Here is a 24,911-nt window from a genome sequence, read left to right as displayed (position 1 = left end):
AATTTTGTATTTTCATTTCATTCTTTGCATCGAGTCAAGTAGCTTCCATACTGGGATAGGATAAATTTTCTGTAAATTATAATATAAGAAGTGTCTGAGCATTTCAAGAACCCTGTTTGTATTTATTATTTTTATCATTTTCTTTATAACTTGTTCTTTTTTCTACCTTTTTATCTTTACCTGTATTTACCTACTTTTTGTATTTATTGTTTCTACATTATCCATGATCAACGATGATTTTATTCTTTATTAGGTTCTATTATAATTGTCAACTCTACAAATAATAATTTATAGCATATTATGAGTAACAAAGAGAAGCCAAATCATTTTTGAATAAAAAAGTATCAATTAAAAGTTACAAATTATTTCCAAAATATTACGTAACATTTTACATTGTAAAGTTTATCAGTTTTTCTACTGTCCATAAATGGGTAACATCAGATATTTTTTGAGTTATTGCTTTAGTAATTTTTAGAGAGCGATGAAATAGATCAATTTACTTGTTATTAATCTTTTTTTAAGTTTCAATTAATATGGAGTAGTGAAACTAATCTATATAATTAAAAAAATGAAGAAAATTTTGTCTCCGGCGTATACATTATATGATGAAATAGTTTTTTTTTTAGTTAAATTTTAATCAATAAATTTCTTATATTCATTTACACTTATTTCAATAGTTAAATTATAAAATATCTACCGCTTGGTTTTATAGCATCAAATTATTAGTGAATCGATCTTATTATAACAATATTATTTCTAAAATGTTTTTGTTCGTACTTAAAATTATGTACTTTTGTGATAAAAAAAATCTAAACCCAAATTTTCTCGAATTTTAATTTTGAATTCTATAAGCAATTATATAGTGACCGCAAGTTACTAATATGTGATTATATTGTTTGACTATCATTACTTAAAACCGGATAGTTTGTAATTTTTTTAATTTGTATGCTTAACACATGAAATGTAAGCCCACCATACTCACAACATTCCTTCACATAACGACTAAATTTTTAATTTATGAATAACATATGTATCTGCCATTAATTATCTATATAACTTGCATAAGTTAAAATGTTATTTACTCCAAAAGATATTTAGAACTTTAATATTTATTGCTTTTATTAAAATACTTACATCCCCCACATAAACTAACAAATGTTGTTAAACTTATGACAACATCAAAAGATATTATGAAAAAAGTCGCTTCGTTTCAAATTTTGTCATTTATTTATTTTTTTTTTTACAGTTTAGTTCTTCCTAATCCTTTGTTTTACATTCTACTTAAATTGAATAATCGAAACAGGATGCTTGAAATATAAATTGGAATAAAGCCAAAATGCCATGTAACTTTGCTAGCAGCGACGTGAGTGACAATTCTAATTGGAGATTTTTAGTATAAATGTATTATAACTGTGCATGTAAGGGTTAGAAATCGATCGCTTCGTAAAAGAATAATATTATGATAGTGAGAGCTGTGACTTGTTTATTATATGATAATATCCATAATATAAAATAAAATCAATTATACTTAAATTATACTTAAATTTGTATCATACATAATATATAATATAAAATCAAAGAAATATTTTTTAGTGGATATTGCAGGAATGGAAGGCACGTTCATCTACGCGTACTAAAATTTTTTTCATTATTAGCTCATTTTAGTTCATCATTTATTATCTATTTAAAAACTTCATAATTAATAGGTAGGGTTAATTTTTTTAGTTGGACATTTTTATCTACATTAGGGTAAACCAAAAGAAATAACCTATCGAATTTATAGATTAAAAAGGACCAATATACCGAGAAAAAATTTTCCTGTTTGGTAGAAATTTTAAATTAAATTAAAGGTGTCTATGGCTGTATGAAATTTCCTATTTAAATAACATTTTTTTTTTCATTAAAACTGCAATAACTTTCGAAATGTTTGAATAGTTATAATGAAAAAAAAACAATTTTTTTTAGTGTCATTTAAATAGGAAGATTCAAATGACCATAAACACTTTTAAAATTGATCTAAAATTTTTGCCAAATTTTTTTTCAGCCATAAATTTGATAGATGAGTCTTTTTGGCTCAACCTAATCTACATATAGCTTGAAGAATTTTGAATATCTATATCCAAATAATATTGATAATTTTAAGTTTATTGTTATTATTACTACTGTCACTATAGTTGATTATGATCTATGATTATCGATTTCTACATTGAATAAAAAAATTAACTTGAATAAAGAGAAAAATTTTTGAACCAAGTAAATAATTTTGAAGAGTTTCATTGTCTTGCAAAATTTTCATTCGTTATCTCTTTCACTTAATTAAATGACAATTGAAGTATTGATCTAAAATAAAACACATATGGTGTTATTTCTCTTTCATATCTTTTATTGTATTGTGTGCGATGCAAAGCAATAATAAATATCTATCAAGTTACAGCATGTACAACAATTATCGATTTTTTCCCGTTTCAACTAGTATTAAACAGCAGTAATTATTTTTAGAATTGATTAACTTGTTTATATAAGTAGTTATCAAAATAACTGTTTAACCCACAGAAATTAAACAACAATTGATTCTACTCGAGCTTCTAATATTATCACAATAGGTTCAAACAATCAGATAATTTCCGTCTGACAAATATTACATGAGTTATTAACAATGCCATTTTGCGCTAAATTAAAAAAATTTTCTAGTGAACTGAAAAATAATCGAATCGCTTTGAAAATCAAATAGACGTTTTGAGGCCTCAAACATTTTTTTAACTAAAAAATTTGAATTTTTTGAGTCAAAAACGTCTCTAAACTTTACGCAGCGATATCTTCGCTACCTAACTATGTTATTATCAGGCTCTTTTAAAAGGACAGATATAATATATGCGTAAAACCGAGCCCCGTGCTCCATCGGCCCAATTCTCACATTCTACAAATATTTCTAAACTTATTTATGACTTTTTGTTCAAAAATTACTTATAAAAACACTTGTAGGATAGAAAATAATAATTTTAATGATTCTTTGTACTTGAAAAATTAGAAATAACCAATCGTATTACATCTTTATATTATATAGGTACCTACATAATTTGAAGAGATTATATTTTATTTATCATTTAACTTCCAATTTCTCCGGAAGTAGTACTATAGTTATATCAGCCCCGTCCTTAAATATTTATAGATGTAAATATGTATAGTATGAATAAGTATAGTATGAATACCTTTGCCTATATATAAACTATGCAATGCGATAAAGCTTCGTGCTTGCTGTGCGTGTATGCATGGGCTCTCTTAAGTTGGCGGGGGGAAATTAATTTTTTGCACTTTTTTTTGGCTCTATCAACTGTTCGTTAATTGTTCTTCATTGTTCTATCAAAAATTTTTTTTGTTCGTTTTTTTTTTTTTTTTTTTTAATTATAAAAAAATTGACCCTCAAGTTAGCACAAACTATAGATATTTTGATGTTTTTTTTTTTTTTCTAATAGTTTAGAACTATTCAATAACTGTTCGTTCAAAATAAACAACTGTTCGGCTTTCATTATCCTGTAATTTAATAATTAACTTTTTTTTATAAATCTTAATTAAATGTTATTGCGCATGCGCAGTATCAATGCGCATAGTTCTCATAAATTATGCGCGGCCTATTTGAATTCGATTCAAAGAGACAACACAACAATAAAAGCAACAACAAAATCATCATCATCACCCGGTTTTTACTTTCATTTATATTTTGTTATTTTATACCTTCCTGATTAAATATATTGATTGAGAAAAATAGAAAAGGATTAGTCCCATGCAAACTGTATATTTATATGTATATTTATATATTGATACAATATATTCTAGAACCAATTTCTTTTTCATTCTCTCAGTCAATATTTTTAATCTAGGATATTTAAATAATAAACTTTTCGATTATTGGTGATAATTATTTTTAATTATTCATTTAAAGTAGATGATAATATAATTTCATTTTCGAATACGAAAACTTTAACAAATTTTTCTTTTACTACTTACGTTATAAGTTGACTTAGATTTTTACTTCAAAATTAATATAACAGAATTTTAATTTAAAATTAATATAAAAATCTAATAAAAATAAACTTTGCAAATGGAAAGTAAATTATGTATATTAAGTAAAACAATAAAGTTTAATGATACGATACTTTTAATAGTTAAAAAAAAAATATTATTTATCGATAATAACATTTTCCTCAGCATACTATTTATTAACAAAAAATATTGTCGTTTTTCTATTACTCTCATCAATACATGTTAACAACATTTTAATTATAACGTAAACGATGCGTAACATTAAGTTATTTCCGTATTAACGATTCATCTCGAATGACAGTCTTCATATTATACGACTATTTTATAAAGTAGCATATGGATATTTCTTATTTTGTGAATAAACAAATCAGAAAAAATACACAATTACTGAATAATCTATTATACTTTTTTATCAGATAGAAGAAATAACATGAAAAGTTCTTTGTTATCAATACACCTTTTATTGTTGTTGAAAATAATCACATCGTAAGCTCTTATTACAAATTATTCATCATTATGTGAAAAATATAGCAAAAATCAGCTGGTTTTGAATAGAGTTTAAAATGATGTACACCGATGCACTTACACTAGCCAAAGAACAATCATTAAATAACGATAGATCTATTAGTAAACTAAACACTTAAGATATTAACTTTATAATAAATAACTATGACAAATAACATTACTGAATTAATCAAATAATTAAATTTTTATGAACTTTTCTGTTCATTTTTTGACCTAAGCATATATTTGAGTATAAAATAATATTTTTAATAGTCATGCAGAAAAATAATCTAAGAAATTAAATTTTTAATATACTTTTGATAAGATATATCAATAAAATTTTTTGAAAATTGAAGAACTCTGCTTTAACAATACTACCATTACAAATATAAAAATTTTTAAAAATAACATTTAACATTAAATAGTATGTTTTTGGTAAAATAATAAAATCATTTTGACATCGTAATAACAAAACATAAAATTGCAATAAAATTACTTATTCGTCTACTGAATTTTCTCGTAAATAAAAGTACTCCATGTGGCACAATTTCAGTATGGTCACCTATTATTTGTGATGCTGGTAACATATCGTTATAGAATCGCCAAATTCCTGACAATCTTCGACAATATGCAATATAATGATTCACATTATGACCAATAACTCCACACAAACTGAAATAGAAATTAATATCAATATAAACATTTTTGTATTTTTACAAAAAATATAATAAAATTATACTTACCGATACCGTAGGACTTTAGTTTGACTTTCTTTGATATTTAAAATAATGGGAAAATTTCTTAGTTTACATGATAAGCCTTTAATATCGTTACGCAACCGTATGTCTAGCTCAATATAAATATACATGTTGAGTTTTTGTTCACAAGTTTGTATACTTTTACAAACCGGACAAAGCTTTTTAAAAGAACCGCGAAATATCAACGCAGACTGCAAATCCTGAATTCCATTTTTCAGTAGAACATGATAATCTACACCTATTGCTGGTTTACTCAATTGAAAATTACACTGTTGTGATTCACATAGAAAATTTTCGAATAAACTAGGCTCGTCTTGAAACAAATTATTCCATAATCTAGTCACATTGTCATTACAGTCAATTACACGTGATATGACAAGAGCTTTACTTTTTTTTTTGTCAGATGTGGATGTCCACTGCATTTTTTGCCTTGGTTCTATTTCCTTATAAAATTTATACAAAATAGAAAATCGTTCATTGTATATTTTCGGGTTCTTCGTAACGCCATTTTTCATTAAATTTAAAGCAAGTTTAAAACTCAAATTTTCGGATCCATTTGCATATTCTCTGAAGCTTTCATTTTCCAGTACTCCATTAAAAAGTAATTGAATTATAGAATCGAATGGACATGTGTCTTGAATTAAAAAATGCATATTTTTATAAACAATTGGTCCACTTTTATTTCCATTTATTAATAAGTAAGTTTCTTTACGAATTCCTTTTTTTTTAATAGCTGAAGCATTTTCTTTGTTATTTTCAGACTTAATCATATTATTTACCAATTTTAATTCAGGACAGTCTTGGAAATATTTACCTTCTTTTTTGATTTTTCGACTAATTTTTTCAAGAGCGACATCTAATGTATTATCTTCATAAATTTTATCACTTAATGGAGTATTAGCTGTTGCATCATAATCGTGGTCATTATTTATAGATTTCATCAGAATGTCGTTATCACTAATGTCCATACTTGTAATAGATTTTTTCTCACTAGCCATATCATCTTCAAAATTTTCGTCTAAACCACGTTGATCAGGAAAATTTACATCGTTTTCATAATTCATCCACTCTTTATTAGCATGTTTCGGATCATTTCCTAATCCTCGCCAATTTTCGTTCTGTAAAATGTCCTGAAACGTATCATTATTGTTTAATTTCTCTTCAGACTTTTTATCATGGCAATTTAAATTTTCAACTGATATTGATGATTTATTAAGATTATCATCAACAAATTTTGTAATTTTATTTTGAAGTACAACGACCCCGCCTAAAAGATTTTTGAGATGAGCCTTTACGAAAATATCTACACGTGCTGGTAAAGTGATTTGTTTATTCAACATAACCTTCAAGTCCTTGAAATCCTCTTCGATATATGAAGACGTTGGGCGTAACTTTTTATTTGGGACACAAACTTTGGTCCATAAAGGGAATTCTTTGGCTATATGTATCAATGGTTCTTTAAATAATGGAACATAAAAACAATTTAATATGGTACCAATATTTTGAATGTTGTCTGAATGCGAAGCAAGATTATCTGCCCATAATTTAATAGTAACATTATTGTCACATGGGCTTTCAAAACAAGTATCATTTAAGATGTCACTTTTATCCGTACTAAAATCCATAGTTTTTATTTTTTCTTCCATGTCATCTATTAAAATTTTAGTTTTTCTGTTGCTGATAAGATTTTCCAACTCAACTCGAGCATCTAGAGGAGTAATAAATTTATTATTATAACAAATCATGGAATCTTCGTACTCAGTATTGCAAATGATTAATGTTAATATCAAAATCTTTTCTAGATCTTTCCACTGATCACATTCAATGAGTAGTGCAATACAGTACAAGTAAAATGACTTAACATTTTTATGGATTACTGACTTCCAACACTTCCAATTACTAGCTGCATGAATAAAATGAGCCGTGTCCAAGCGAATATATGTGTTTGGCTGGGTTGTAGTGACACATTTAACGTTGTTAAAACATAATTCTATGTAATCAGATAATGATCGACTATTAAATGCTAAAGATACGGCATTAAGAAGAGCTCGTGAACCGTCACACACAACTTCATGAGGATAGTGTGGGGTCGTGTTATTGGATACTTCCCGCACCCATTTTCTTAACCAAAGTGTGATGGTATCGGCATCGTGAGCTTCTGACAGCATTTGAAACACTGATAAGGAAGTACCATCAAAATTTATTACTATTGAATATAAGAAAATTGCGCTTGTACGTCCGTTGATGAGATCAGTGAATTTCTTGACAACTCCTCCAGTTGCGTCAATACAAATTCTTGAACATTTTCTATGCAAACGATAATACTCTCTAAAACAATGAATTTGGGATGGAGTAGCATAAAATACCCAAAACGGTTTCAAACATACGGTTATCACAGAGCTTTGATAAATTGGTGTTTCATTGATAGACAGTAGCGCATTTACAAGATTTTTCTATCTTCTGGACGTACATCAAAATTATCTTCGATACTCTCTTTTTCAATTGGTATAAGACATTGGCTCTACTCATAACCGGACATTGAGTATCACCTGGCTGAAGAAGTTTTTTGAGCAGCATCAAGATTACTTCCTTTCACACCTTTTTCCTTCACTTCTTTCTTCATTTCGTCTCTTCTTTTTCCTTGAAGGGGTCGTTTACAGTCTTCATGTTTCTCGAATCTTGTATCTCGGCAGTTGATTTTAATTATGACATCACCATAGTCCCCTGGATTTTCTTCTACATATCCAAATAAAAAATTTTTACATGTTTTGGCTTTACAACGTCCGAAGATTGTTACATAATAATTTCCATATTCCTGAATTGTAGCTTTTTTAAAAACAAAGGCACATTTTAGTCGATATTGTTTCCAGAACTCTAATGCTAATACATCTGTCCACACTTTAGGCTGCAATCCAAGAGTATTAGGTTTATTTTCCACGATAGGAGCTATTTTACTTATTGAATTCCATAAATGTCTAGAAAATTTCACGTCAAAAGTATCATGATTCTTTTGTTGCTTAGAATATACATAATTAAAGTAATCTGGATCACGTTTTTCATCATCTTCTTCATCTTCATCATCATCCCAGTCATCATCGTCATAATCCGTGTTTTTATTGTTAGTTGAATGAAAATATTCACATTGTTCGCGTGCTTTGGTTAGAATCTCTCTTCGATTTTCTTTAACATTCGTCCTAATACATTGAACGTTCCATTTACCTACAAATTCAGGTTCTTTTGACATAATGTGCCATATGTCTGATGACCAGTCCGGCAATTGGTCAGACGCAAAATAACTGATGTACCTAAGTAACACATTAACTGCATCTTCAACTGATACTCTTGATTTTGGAGGCATAATGATTTAAAAAAAGAATTACCTGAAAAAAAAATGATATAGCCAATAAAATAATTTCGATACTTTATTCTAGTAAACTTACTTTAATTATTCTTTTATTTAAATGATACTTCGTTAAATTTATAGGTTTTTTTTTAAATATTTTGAAGAATTATAATTTTCTTAACATTAATCAAAATCAGATAATTTTGTCTTTTTAAGTTCCTCGAATTTCTCTAAAAATACGTTTCACACTGATTTTCATTTGTTTCAATATAATAATAATAATAATAATAATGCCTACAATGATAATACCAATAATATAAAGTTAAAAAAAAAATTAATATCGTCCATACCCATAAATAAATAACGCTATAGGTGAAAAAATTTGCCAATATAAATAACAGATAAATATTATTATTTATGTTTAGCATAAATATTGTGATTAAAATAACGAATTTAATTAATTATTTTGACTCATAAGAACGTAATCAAAAGATTATCTACTTTATCGATTAATAATAAAACAATCATAATAATCGTATACTGAAAAGATGATAACTAGCTAACCAGTGCCATAAATATAGTTTTATTATTTTATTGAAAATGAGTTTCTTGTTTTTACTTAGATTTCTACTAAGGCGTGAATTTAATTTTTTTAATTATTGTTTATTTATATCAATTTTTTGGTGAAGATTTCAATAGTTTGTTGATTTTACAAGTTTATTCCTTTATTTTATAAGTTTGTTAATTTTATAAGTTTGTTCATTAAATTTTTGATAATTGATCCTGCCATAGCAATATTATTTTTTTTTAATTTATTTCAAAAGTACTCAAAATTATTAAATATGAATTTTGATTAAAAATACTGACAAATTACTAAGCCCAAGTTCTTTAATCCCTGATTCGTAATTCTGTGTAGTCATTTTCTCACTGCAGATTGCTGATAATTAATAATTAAGTATCATAATAATTGGGACAAGAGAGCAATAAAAACAATTCCAATAATAATTACCTTGCATTGTAGTAATACATTTATGATTTATAACAAGATGAGACATGACTTTCTCTAATAAGTCTTTCAACTTGAATCAAGCATTAGGGCACGGACGACTATAAGGACGGAATTCGCATGCATCTTCGTAGTCCAGCTTCTCTATATATACCATAAACATTGTACATCCTGGTGTTTAATATTTGCACGGAAAAATGACGTCATTCACAACTTTCTCTATCAAAAGGTCCAAATATTATCTAAACAAATAAAGAAATTGAATTATTACGAGAAGTTTATCATCGTTTGTTTTTAATTCTTACGCTTAATTATTAATAATTACCTCTGACAACTAATGATAGTACCACCTACTAATACTGACCTTATGGATCTCGATAAGTATGACAGCAAGTCAATTTGACAGACCTAGCGAACAGGCTCGCTAGGTCTGTCAAGCTGTTGGAGGCAGATAATGTGGCTGCAGAAGTACTCGCAACTTCTCTGCCAATTTTTTCACTGTATACATTTATCTGCGACATCTTTTTGTTGGTTTGATGAATGATTTGTCAGACCTGTTTTTGTTCCTTAATTTATAACTATTGAGTTTTTTTGGATTCACTGACTTAGGGTTTCAAATCTAAAATAATCAGTACACTTCATTAATACAATAATTCTGATATTAATATTAACATTTAATTATAAAATTAAATATTTGTTAAACTTATAAGACCAATGATTAAACGATATCTAGCTTCGATGTATATTATTTTTTACTCATTTATTTAAATAAAATAACTAAATTATATCACAATCAGTAGATATTTGACAATGTCTTGAATTTTTGTAACAAATTAGTTAGATGAAGAAATTGATATTGAAACTAACAGGCATATGACAACTTTAAAATTTTTTTTTGTCATCAACTGAGTAATTATAACCGAAATTTTGTGAAAAATTCCGCCCGTAAAAATTAAAAAATACTACAAGTATAAATTTAAAAAGGATATTTCCTGAGTACAAATTAATTGTTTACATAATATTTTTAAAAAATGGTTAGATGTCTACTGATTTCAAATATAAATAAAAAAAAATATTTTTAAAAGTTGCATAATTTTTTTTTACTTTGTGCTGGTGGAATTTTCATGAAACTGAAATTAACCAGTATCTGATAATTTTTCAATATTTTTATAAGGTTTGCTTTACTAAAAAGGTCCCACTCAAAATTTTAGTTACACACAATCTACACAAGTAAGTAATATGAATTGTAACTTACAATTAATTAAAACTGGCCAAGCAATTTTAAGTAAAAAATTGTGGAAGCACGTGGTCCCAAAATTACCAAAGAAATATGTAGAAATATGTCATAGTTGCTTCACGAAATTCATTTTGGATTAAATCACTGAAGAGTTTCATTAAAAAAATTTAATGAAATACATTCCATTGTCTAAAAATAATAATATATTTTTCATTAAAATTGCGAAAGTAAATAAAAAAGAGTATTATGCTACAATATTATTATATCAATATTATCAACATTTCATACGAACTTTCTCAGAAGAAACGATGAATGTTTGTTTATTAACTGTGTTAATTACTTTTAGTGAAATGAAACAATAAATTTTTTAAATAATACTAATGTATAAATTGGAGTATTTTGTTTATTATCTCTCCATACTCCATACATATATCCACGTCATGGTTAAAATCTCGAGAAACTATTAATTAATATGAATTTTCATGAAAGCGATAATCAACAGACAAAAAATTTAAAAATTTGCCTTGATGAATTAAATGTGTAGTTTTGTAAAAGGCTAAATAACTAGCTAATTAGCGAGTCAAATATCTGGTTAAATAACTGCTGCTACTTTATACACATATCCAAGCAAATGAACCAGGTAATTAACTGGCTACAATAGTAATAATAATGAAAAAAAAAAAAAAAAAAAAAAAAAAAAAGGTAATTTTTCATGATACTGAAGTTGGTGGCAGACATCTAGCAATTTTTAAGATTTTTACAATAAATTAAAATCATTGTGAAAAAAATTTAGTAAAAAAACTCACATGTAGAAATTAAAAAAAATGAAAAGTGAAAATTTTTTAAAATATTTTTTTCATTGTAGGTAGTTAATTTTTTATGAAATTTTTGAAATTGTCAGATGTCCGCTGATTTTCAGTATCATAATTTTTCATCACTACACGTACTGTTTATTACTCAACAACCACTAGTGCTAAATATAAAAATTTTATTATATATGTTATATTTATACAAGAAATCAAAATATGCAGTTAACATAAGTGATATTTTTTATTAGTAAAAAAAAATATAGTTAATAAATAAATAAATAAATAAACAAATAATAAATATTAATTTCATTCTAAGTTCTGTAAAAAATAAAGGAATAATTTATATTTTATTATTCATTAACTTATTTCCATAACTAATATGAAAATACTTATTTAATTTATAAATAAGAAAATTACTATAATATTTACAATCAAAACGGCATGTTTGCAAAACACTTCCACGTGCCGATATGAAGAGGAGAAAAAAGATAGGTTAAGGGTCCACGGAATGTAAACAATAAATAGGTATATAAATATTTTATTATTTATTTCGATTCAAAGAAATAAGCACTCATTAATATTTAAATCAGTGATAAACTGTGATACGAGGATTATCATTCACCCTGAATTATTTAAGAGTGATGAACATCTCATTAGTTTTGACACGCTGAAGTATCTTCGATGGACACAATAAAAGTTAATTAATTTTTACGTTTAAAAATTCTAATAATAAATCACTTTTAAAAAAATTTTAACAATTCAAAGTATCTCAAAAATTTTTAAAATGTTACATTTTTTTTTACAATTTATCATGCAAAATTTAATGAATTGATTTGTAGGAAATGTTTTATTTACAGGCGTCGTTAGGACTCTACCTAATATATTAATCATTATTATTATTTAGATATACCTTATATATTAATCATTACAAATTAGACGGACGTACTTAATGCTTGAAAATGTCTATTTTGATTATTTTCCTAAAAGTGGTCAGTAACAATATGATTTTAGTTCATTTTAAATCTGGTAAATATATTTATAAAAAAATAACCACGTGGTAACTATAACCTACGAAGCGTATCATTTAATCAAAAGTAAAAGAAATAATTTATACTAAAAAAAAACACGTATCACTTTAATCGTAATAAGTAAAACTTTTTTACATTAAGTATTTAAATTTGAGAAAATATACCTTTATTGATATTTTGCTTTTTAATTATTATCTAGCTATCAAACGATTTTCTAAGAATTTTTTTCAAGGTTTCTAATTAGTAATAACTTTTCCTCCTGGTACTAATAGTTAAGTTGGTGTTTAATAATTTTGACTACTTATTGTTTGAAATAACGTAGTTTTACAACTACGTACGAAAATTTAAATGAATGACCTGTTTCAATCATTGGCGTAGTTATACTCTGCCTATTGTGTTTAATATAAATATTAATTAATGTTTATAATTCAAATATATGACCAATATATTTCAAAGTTTTGATTATAGTAATTTAAATAGCTACAATATTTACATATTTAGCTAAGTTTAGAACTGGAAAATCAGTTATTCTATATAAAGTAAAAACAACCACGTGGCTGCCATAACCTATGCGGCTTCGTATCTAATTATTTATAATTAAATAATTTCAGTGTGAAATCCTTGGTCATTAATTACATTATAATGAATAAAATATTTCTGCATAAATTATCTTTTATTGAAGAATTGTATATTCTTTGATATTTTTATTTTTTCTATTATTATCTATGAGTGTGAATCTACCAGACATTGATGAAATTTTTAATAACAAATGAATACATAATTAATGAAAAAAACCTTAATTTAAAAAAATGCTCAGATAGATTTTTTAATTTTCTGAATGCGCATTTTTTGTTTTTTCAATTTAATAATATGTTACATATTTTTGTTAATTATGAAAATTAATTAAGGTCGTCTGCTAGATTTACACTCATTATTATTTATTGTCTTAGATTGACGATAAATTAATTTTAATAATGTTTGAAAATCTAATTCTTTTGAGACACTCAACAAAAAGAAAAAAAAAGATTTAAAACATAAAACGATGTCGGGATTGATGTCGCTAAGGATAACATAAAGGAAAAATTAAAAAAATAATAACTGGAGAAAACAAAAACTCTTGTACTAAACGATTGTACTAAACTCTTCAAATTTAATAACTCTTAACGACACAGTATTTGAACATCAACTATTTTTTTATACCAATGGATTTAATTTTGACATCACGGATAATATAAAAAGTAAATAATGTTATTATTTAATTATAAACTAATGTATAATTTTGCCATTCGGCTATTGCCTTGGCATTAAAATTGAATAAATAAATAAATAAAATAAATATGTTTATAATTTAACATATAAATACTACTTTTCTTTTTTTTTTTTAGATGTAAATACTATTTTTATTATAAAAAGAACGCATATTCATATCAATATAGTGTATGATAAATTCAGTTATTGATAATAAATTTTCAAAGAAACATTATTATAAAAAAATAATATTTTATCAATAGATTCAATTATTTTTTTTTACTGATTGACTCTAAAACAATAAGGACAGGTTTTTCAATCCGGGATAAAAATAAAATTATTATTGCCAGTATATTTATATATCTGACATATATATATAGGTATATTTTAGCATCGGATAAAATTTTTATCCCTGTTTGAAAAATTGGCCCTAAATGATATATAATGTTTTAGACAATTAATCAAGACGTTTGTTGCTCAAAGATTAGCGAAGTCATTAATAGCAATTCGTACTCATAAACTAACATTTTTATTTAAAGAAACATTTTATTAATTTTTTAGTAATTGCAAATTTAATTTGTCTATTAGAATTGGAGATTTCTAATTTTTTTTCAATCTAAAAATATTTATAATTTAAAAATCATAATAAAAAGTATATCAGGGATTAAAATAAAATCATACGTGTATGTTATTGAAAAAATTTCAAAAAGTAAGTTATTGTTTGAAAAGCTATAGTAAATTATAATGTTCTCGTATTATTTTCAGCATAACACTTTAGAAGCAGTATTACAAAAAGGCGAAAAATTGGATGATTTGGTTCAAAAATCAGAACATCTGAGCATTCAGTCCAAAACTTTTTTCTTAGTAGCGATCGAATAGCTTTCAGTTATTCGATTTACTAATAGTTTATTTAGATGCACTGAACTTTTATAAACAGTAGATAATTCTTTATTTTTATCATCGTGAGGTATTAGTAAAAAAAATTATTTTGATAGTATTAATTGAATTGGAATTCGCTACCGGCTAAAATTACATTAATTGACAATTTCGAACAATTTCAACAAGCTTGCTATGACTTCTTCTTACAATCTATGTAAATACTATTATTCCTATGTTAATATGTTACTACTTTAAAAATTAATATGTCCTTACTTTTTTAATTAATATTAAATATTCAAACTGTATTAAAAACACTGTATCAAATGTATACATGTAAATGATTAACTCTATGTATTGTTGATGGTCCTGAAGGAGCTTAGAACTCTAGGATCAAATAAATTTTTCTATCTATCTATCTATCTATCTATCTATCTATCTATAAAGATCTATTATTTATATATTTAAGTATGTTTATAAATTGAAAAACATTTTTGTATTTGTAGGTGGCAATTTTATCTTACTTATAATTTTTTGAAGACATACTTTACATCATAATGACTAACTTAAAATGTAAGATTATAGAGAGGTGAATTTAATGAAAAAAAAATATTTATTCTCTCGAATGATTTAATGAATTTTACAATGAATTACGTCGATCACCGTTTTCTTTATGAACGAAGATTTAAGAAGATCCAGATCTTCACCAACATCTACCTACGAAGATTTAAATGAATTAAAAATATTGTTTTATCAGTTCCTCTATTTTTACTCAATTACATAAGATGTAATCACAGAACTCCGTTGAAAAGGAGAAAAAAATATTGTATATCAATAATTACGAACATTTTTATCAGAATTTAAAATATGAAATTTAAAGAAGACATCAAATTCCATTTAGGCTGCCGAATGATATTTATTATTATTATTATTATTATTAATGATGATGATGATGATTTTGTTGTTGTTGCTGTTATTGTTGTGTTGTCTCTTTGAATCGAATTCAAATAGGCCGCGCATAATTTATGAGAACTATGCGCATTGATACTGCGCATGCGCAATAACATTTAATTAAGATTTATAAAAAAAAGTTAATTATTAAATTACAGGATAATGAAAGCCGAACAGTTGTTTATTTTGAACGAACAGTTATTGAATAGTTCTAAACTATTAGAAAAAAAAAAAAAACATCAAAATATCTATAGTTTGTGCTAACTTGAGGGTCAATTTTTTTATAATTAAAAAAAAAAAAAAAAAAAACGAACAAAAAAAATTTTTGATAGAACAATGAAGAACAATTAACGAACAGTTGATAGAGCCAAAAAAAAGTGCAAAAAATTAATTTCCCCCCGCCAACTTAAGAGAGCCGTATGCATGCAATATGCGTGCCTATTGTCAACGATACTGCACAGGTACGCTCGGTACACTATCGAGGTTACACAGTCTGATGATAAAGTATCCAACTTGTGTATAAATTGTGCAGTTTCTTTTTATTTGCTAATTATTCATTAATTCTATTACAATAAATTGCTCCATTTAATATTTTATTTAAATTATCTTTGTTTTATGATTTTTCTTTTATTTATATAAAATAAAAAATTAACTTTTTATCGCTGTTTTAGTAATTCAAACAAATTTTTAGTTTTATTTTTGAATTACCTGACAAATAATGAATTTTTATGGCCAGTTAAACAGTCTCTTAGAGAACAAATAGCAATGAGAAATAATTAACAATAACAATTTTATACATTAAGAAAAAAAAAATTTTAAATAATTATATTTATTTAATCAGTATCACCACTTGAATAACAAGAGAAAAATTTTCCTATACTTTTTAAAACTTAAAAAATTTGTTAACGGTTTACTATATCGAAATTATTAAAATATTTTTTCATAAGAAATAAAACTACAAAAAAAAAAGATCTATCATCATTATCATATTTTGTTATATTCACTCCTCCAACATTTAATCAAAGCGAAACTTGAATTTGAAGATAAAGATAAATTTTTTGTTTAAATTAGAATATACTGAAGATACTATATTTTAATTTTTTTCCCACCGATAACATCAGTTTCACGACTTTATCCATTCGCTTCAACGAAAACTGATTCCTCGAAAATATTATTTGAGTTATTTATTTTACCATATATACAAATAAATAATTTTTTTCTTTGCAGGAGCATGTAAATCTTGTTGGTAGAGACTCAGAAAATGGTCCAGTGTTGGTATCAATGAAGGCAGAAACTGTTGCTGGGCAAGAACATTGGAGAGTGTTACTTCGGATTAGATCTGGATCAACTCACGAATTAGTACCATCCATTAACTTAGAACCTAATCCATCACCTTCTAAAATGGTTAAGGTATATAAAGAAAAATTTTTTTCACTTCCACAACACATACTTATAATTAAGTTAATTTTAATTAAATTGAAATTGAAAAAATTATAATTAAATCGTCAACAATCAATTAATCAATATCAAGTCTGCAAAATAATTAATTTAAGCAATTTACTTATAAATAATTATCTGATTTTTGTGAGAAAATTTATAATTTAAAACATTAAAATTTTCAAAATCTATTTTTATTTTAATTTTTTTTTTATTTTTACTTGTTGAAAAATTATTATGAAAAAATTAATTATTTACATCAACTGAATTTTTCAATTAATTAGTTTTTTTATCTCTTTTACACTTATTATGCAGATTTGATTATATTATCAAGACGTAATAACTATTTATATGCGTAAAAGGAAAAGAACGTCACAATGACATAATAATATGTACAATAACACAATGAAGATTGATAAAAACTTATTTTTAATTTAACAGGCAATTAATGAGTGCCTCAATGTCAGTACATTGATGCCCATAGTATGTTCCGGAGCTGGAACTCTGATTGCCCGATACGATGAACATGCTCTAGTTAGCAGATTTAAATTTGGTGTATTACATCAGAGAGCAGGACAAGTTACTGAAGAACAATTATTTGGTAATCGTCAAATAACACCGGCATTTCAAGAATTCTTAGATTTACTTGGACAAAAAATTGATCTGAAAGATCATAAAGGGTAAGTTATATATTTTTATCTTTTTACTCCCAACTCCACTCGAGTCATTTTATTTTTAATATTATATTTTACATAAATAATTTTCAATAAATGAGAAGAAAAAATTGATTTAAATTATCTCGCTTCTTTAGTAACTTGTAATTTTTTTTTCTTTAGCATTTGTGATATTTTAATAACTGTAATTTGTTAGACCATCAAACAAGTCATGGTTCTTTTTTTCGATACTCTTTTTTATACACAAATAAGCAAATGAATTATTTATTGTTGCCCTCGTACAACAAATACAAATTTTTAAACAAATTCTTTAAAACAAATTAAATTAACTGAAGAAAAAAGAAAAACAATTTCTTCTATTTTTTATTACGCATTCAAAAAACGTTAAAAACTCTTAATTGATAATTTAATTTTTTATAAGACGTGAAATAAAATTCAGGATGTAAAATCTAATTTACTTATTTTTTTTTTTGTATTATTATTTTTAGATATCGTGGTGGATTAGATACAAGACACGGTCAAACAGGTGATTCAGCAGTTTACGAAATATTTAGAGGTCGTGAAGTACTTTTTCATGTAGCTTCGATGCTTCCCTATAGTCCCGGTGATTCTCAGCAGCTTCAACGTAAACGACATATAGGGAACGATATCGTAGCAATAATATTTCAAGAAGAACCGACTCCTTTTAGTCCCGATATGATTGCTAGCCACTTTCTTCATGCCTTCATTGTTGTTCAAGTCATCGATCCATGCACGCCTAATACAAGGTATTTATCTTTTATGATGTTGTTTCTATTATTTAGAAAGATTAGTGGAAAAAAGTGCTTGTAATGTGAATACTTTTAGAAACCAAACAAATGTAGTCAAGTTATAGTTATAATATTTTTATTTTATTTATTTATTTATTTAGATACAAAGTAAGTATTACTGCACGGGATGACGTACCTTGGTTCGGACCAGCATTACCAACGCCTGCGGTCTTCCTCCGAGGCGTCGAGTTCAAAGAGTTTTTGCTTACAAAACTAGTAAATGCAGAGAATGCAGCTTATAAGGCAGAAAAGTTTGCGAAACTAGAGGTGAGCGGCCGCATTAAACTCTAATACTTTTTTCTAAATTATATAGTCATTTAAAACATTACTTCACTCTGTTTAAATTAAATAGTCATTCACAGATAATTAAATTAATTTTGTACTATTTGTATAGTTGAGAACGCGGTCAGCACTTTTGGAATCGTTGGTCGACGAACTTCAAACAAAAACAAGCGAATTTTTAGGAGCTGGATCTGGTCCTAGTGTTTCTGGTCCAGGTACTTGCCCAGTTAGTCCAACGACAAGTGACACCCCGATTTCGGGAAGCAGTGGCAGTGGTTCAAGATTTATTGATACTGTACGCAAAGCGTTAATTTCACGAGTAAGAAATGCCTCAACTGAAAGTGTACCTCAGCAATTAGCTAAAAAGGGCCAATCTGAACCAAGTCCACCTAGCAATCGACAATCAACATCAAAGATTGGTGGTAAACGTAATATTGAACCTTCTAGTCCTCTGGGATCTCCTGATTTAACTCTGAGAAGAGATTCTGATCGCACAAGTCCGAGCTTAGGAAGTCAGGATAGTAGTTTATCAAACACTGATAATCAAGACAGCAGTAGCCTGACAACTTTGCAACAAGATGAAATAGATAAACGAGAGTCGACAACAATACAATTGACTTCCGGAGTTAAAAATGACAGTGTTGGGACAATTGAGAAAAGTCCTACCATTACTTTTCCACGTCTTACTCACGAAAATATAAGAAAACGTGATGATAGATCTGAGAAACCAGAGGTTACTCATAGAATAGTATCTGAAAGTGATGACAGTTCATTAAATAGTGAATTAGAACTCGATCAAGCTGTTTATCCAGATAGTGATACTGGATTAGAGTCAATGAGTTCTGCTGAAACACATGAAACTACTAAAACTAATAATAATAATAAAAATAGCGCTAATGAGACGGAAAATTTACGGCAAGAAGTCACTAGATTGAAATGCGACAAGCTGGACTTGTTAAGACAGAATGTGGTAAGTTTATATTTTATTGGTACAGTAGAACCTCAATAAGCTAAAATTCAAAGAAAACGTTAAAAAATTTGAGTTATCAAGTTTCTTACTAATCATGATTGAAGTTAAGAAGGTTTTTAAAGTTGAAAATTTGGCAACGAATTTTATTTAAGATCAAAAATTGATCTGATTAAAATTATGAGATTAATTACTCTTAAACGCGAAAAATTAATATATATATATATATATATATATATATATATATATATATATATATATATATATATATATATATATATATATATATATATATCACCGAAATACGAATAAGAAATTTTTGCTTTTTTTCGTGGGCTTAATGCTCGAATTATTTGTTTAAATTATAGAGGTTCTGTTGTAATTATAGTTCAACTTATATTTATAAAATGATACTTGAAATAAAATTAATTTTTATTTTGTCTAGACATGCCAACGAGATATTAAACGTCTTCGTGAAAAAGAAATGCAATTACAGTCCGACTTAGCGACTGCGTCCAAAGAAATTTTACGACTCAGAGCAATGCTTAAAGAATGCTCATCTAGTAATCCATTGGATAGCAATAATCAATCGACACCTACAGTTTAATTTATTTTATTTTATTTTATATTCTTTTCATTCAGCAATAAGACCATCACTGTTTATTGTTATTAACAATAATGATAGTTTATTTATTTATCAGTAGATATTTACATCAACAGTTTAAATGCTTAAATACGATACATTTATTATTATTTTTATTGCTATTATTATCACTATTATTGTATTACTAATATTATTATTATTATTATTATTATTATTATGATTAATTAATTTAAATTAAAGTATTCGCATGATCTCCAAAATATTCGGAGATAATTAGTTAATAGTATAAGAAAATTAAGAGAACGTAAAAAAATGATTGATATTTTTAAATGGAAGAAAAAATATTTATCATATTATTTATTGTTATTAGTATTATGATAAATCTACGCCCTTGTCTTAGTCAATGTTTGAAAAAACAAAAAAACCTCAATAAATTTGGCATAGATTCGAAACTAGTTGAAATTTGAAGATATAATGAAATAAAATAGAATAGATGAAAGTAAAGAAACAATTAATAGAATAGTAATAAATTTTTAAAATATAAAAATGTACGATAACATAGTATCATCATCAGATTATTTTGTTATTAAAACATTTTATAGTATTGATTAACACTATTACTTTACTTTCTTTAGGTGTCTCTTATATTTTGACATACTTTTATTGCTACGACTTAGTCAATTGGAAAAAATGTAAAATGGCTTTTAATATTTTTACGCTCCAAAAATTATTAAAAAAAAGCGAAATTTTTACTAAAAAAAACGTTCGTAATTATTAAAAAATATGCTCCTCATTTTCAAAGATTTAATTTTATAGTATAATATAGGTATTTAAGCTTTAAACCAAATTTTTTATAATAATCTAATGAATCGATTGATAAGTTATTTGCTTCTGTTATTATTGTATTCAGAAGTATATGGTTCAAATATTTATTTGATTAGTATTATACACTTAATGTTTTTTTTTTTTTTTTTTACTTTTATAAGTATCCAGATTAATACATTATGTTTATAAATTAAATTATTAATGTGTAAAAACAACCATTGTATTATTTTTATTCTTATATCAAGAGGTTTAACATGAAAGTTTTATTGTAATGCTTTGTCAACTTATTTAAACACATTATGAATACCAAAGTTTAACAGATAAAAACATGTATCATTTATTCAATATTTTACATAATCACTTGAACCATTTATTTTATTTAGTTATTTTTTTTCCTCGGTTGTTTTATTTATAAAATAAATCATGAAATATTTATTTTTAATGTTAATTTTCACAACTGAAATAAAAAATTTTATTATTTCATTTTTTATCAAAATATTTCATTCTATATATTTAGTGACTTAAAAAATATTAAATTATACCACTGCCTCAAAGTAAATTATATTTCAATTTGCAAGTATATAATTTTATTTATGTTAGTCTACAAATATAAAAATCATAATTTTTCATTTGTATTAATACACCAAATCATTCGTAATAGTCTGATTATAACAAATTTGATGATGAAATGAAAAAAATAAGTTCTAAAAAATGCTCGTAAAATATATTTCTAAACAGGGATTCTTATAAGATAATTATTTTTAAAAAGATAAATCATCTAAATAGTCAAGACAGAACTTATGTACAAATAGTTAGTAGCAAGGCTTGCCTTGTCCTCTTCGTAAAAAACAACAAAGTATATATCGTGATTATTGGCCTTTCGAAATCAAATGAGATAAATCTATAATATTTTATGACAAGTATGACTGTTGAAAAAAAAAAAATTGTTTATATATAATCAAAAAAAAAAAAGAAGAGTAAAACTATATAGTATAAATAAATTATATCTTTGTAAATAGACGTATATTACACCATAAATGTATACATTTATAATAGATGAATTACTTTTTGAATTATTTTTTTTCCATTGTACCTCATACCATCACAAACAAACATATTTACTTCAATGTCCATAACATGAAGACTACATCTGTATTTAATAAAACGGAGGAAGTGTATAGTTGTTTTTGATTGTTTGAAAAAAATTTTTTTAAACCTCTCGTGCCAACGTTAGAGCTTGTATCCGAATCACTTAACAATTAACTTTGGTTTCACTTGTTTGAACTGATAAAATATTTTTCATATAACCTGCATTAAAAATGTGAATTTCAATGCCTGTTGAGCCAACCGAAACTAGACAATTTCAGACCAATGCGACTGTGCCGGGCAGGTATCAATTATTTCTTCCCGGCGGACAGAAAATGACGATTTTCTGTCCGCGAGGTGAAGTTGCAGCTTTATTTTCAATCCTATCAATTGTTTGTTTATTTTATACCTTTATAATTGTCATTCTAACCGTTAACTGTATTGACATATCATAATTCTGTTATTAAGCATAAATAAGAATGATAAAAGAAAACTTGTCAATTTACGAATAATGTTTGGTAAAAAATAAACTATTACTTTCTATTTTATTATAAGTTTCATAATAAAATGGTATTTTCGCTGTTCGTCTGAAACTATCTAGTTCTGGTTGGCTCCAGACATTGAAACTAGCATTTTTAATGCAACTTATATGAAAAATATAATGTGTGACGCGGGATGAAACACGATTTCAGACCGAGTGATGCCAGGCAACTCGCTTCGCTCGGGCAGGCAACTTCACTCTGGTCTGAAATCGTTTTGTTTCATCCCTAGTCACACAATATACTATAATCAAAAACTATTAGCAATTGAAATAGTATATTACACATCTAGGGCAGTAAAATAAGAAATGTCTCAGATCACATGTAATTATTGTCCGAGGCGAAGCCGAGGTCAATAAACATGTGATCTGAGGCTTTCTTATTTACTGTCCGTGGTGTGTATACTATTTTTCTCCTCGACGGAGGCGGAAAGCGGCATTTTCGTTTAGCGCAGCGGGAGGAAAATTGACGCTTTCCGCCCGGAGGTGAGAAAAACAAGATTCTAATGAAATTTTAAGCTAAATACGTAAATCAATTTTATCAAATAGTTGGATGAATGTTAGAATATTGCTAATTTTTACATTAGTGTTAAATATCGCTCCAAATTTTTTTAACTTTTAAGGTAGAATACTTGAAGTATTTACGGATTCTTCCTAATAAATATATTAATCATCTCATACTTATGGAAGTTTTTTTTTAGAGCTGTATATTTTTATTACTTGGACTGCTCATGATGGGTATTGGCAGAAATTTTTTTTCAACATTTCTAATGAACTCGAATAGGTATCATGAAAAATATAATTATTATGTTCAACTGTTATCAATTGACTCATTTTGTATTATTAAAGAGGAAAGAATAAATAACAATATTTTTTAATAGAATAGAATAGTTTTGTTTAACAATAAAAGACTAGTGGAAGTGACTGATATATAATATGTAAATGCATTTTTTTAAATTAATTATTTTATTCTTTATTTTTCTTTCAATCAAGTGGTTTTTATTTCGATTTTCACTGTTTGAAATTCTAAAAAAAATTTGCTTGATTCAAAAAATCATTTTTTTTGCCCTCCGGGCGGAAAGTGGCAACTTTCGTCCCGCTGCGCTAAATAAAGTTGCCGCTTTCCGCCTTCGTCGATCAAAAAAATAGTATACAGCCCTTAGGAAGTAAAAAAGAAAACCTCAGATCACATGTATGTTGACCTCGGCTTCGCCTCGGCCAACAATTACATGTGATCTGAGGCTTTTCTTATTTTCCTTCCCAAAGGGTGTAATATACTATTTTTTTACTTTTCGAAAATCACTTTAGAAAACTAAGAAAATTTTACTATTCTTTTAATTCTTTCCAGTTTTCTATGATGAAATAGAAAAAAAACTTTTTTCCTTTGTAAGTAATTTAATTACACATATATAATATTGATGTTACTTATAATTTTGATAACAAAAATAGAAGTATTATTTTATTACTTTTTTTTTTTCATCAACAATTCAAATAGTCATTGATTTTTCTAGGACTTTACAATAATTTTTAAAATAAAGAATCCTCTACACTTTTTTGAATTTACTAAGATATAAATAGTTTCTTTATTTTTATCGTTAATAAAGCGATTAACTTTAACAGATTTAAGGTAGTTGTAGCGTAATAGGTATTTCATCAGAAAATTATGAAATTTTTTTTATTGAAAGATAAATATATTAATAATTCACTACCAAAATTTCAAATCAATTGACCGCACCGTTTTTAAGTAATTAATTTTCGAAATTGCGTCTTTTACACGTAGAGGTATAGAGAGATGGTAAAGTTAGTATGAAATCTTCCGTACCACTCGAGTGGTAAATTTCATAATTTTCTGTTGAAATGCCTATCACGCTACAACTACCCTGATAGC

General features: G+C 26.1%; 1 protein-coding gene across 5 annotated transcripts in view; it reads left to right on the top strand.

The window, feature by feature from the left end:
- The window catches only part of LOC123272575 (rap1 GTPase-activating protein 1-like), a 211,631-nt gene extending 190,562 nt beyond the window's left edge, over nt 1–21,069 (top strand). For all 5 annotated transcript variants that reach the window (XM_044739463.1, XM_044739467.1, XM_044739466.1 and 2 more), the window contains 6 exons: nt 17,029–17,211; nt 17,680–17,918; nt 18,401–18,679; nt 18,823–18,988; nt 19,116–19,973; nt 20,416–21,069. In XM_044739463.1, coding sequence (XP_044595398.1) covers nt 17,029–17,211; nt 17,680–17,918; nt 18,401–18,679; nt 18,823–18,988; nt 19,116–19,973; nt 20,416–20,577 — 1,887 coding nt within the window. In that variant the 3' untranslated portion in view covers nt 20,578–21,069. The remainder of the gene's footprint in view (nt 1–17,028; nt 17,212–17,679; nt 17,919–18,400; nt 18,680–18,822; nt 18,989–19,115; nt 19,974–20,415) is intronic.
- Nucleotides 21,070–24,911: the final 3,842 nt, after the last annotated feature.

Source organism: Cotesia glomerata, linkage group LG10, assembly GCF_020080835.1.
Source record: "Cotesia glomerata isolate CgM1 linkage group LG10, MPM_Cglom_v2.3, whole genome shotgun sequence".
In the NCBI taxonomy this organism is placed as follows: domain Eukaryota; kingdom Metazoa; phylum Arthropoda; class Insecta; order Hymenoptera; family Braconidae; genus Cotesia; species Cotesia glomerata.
Note: the sequence above shows the minus strand (reverse complement) of the source record. Positions and strands in the feature narration are given on the sequence as shown.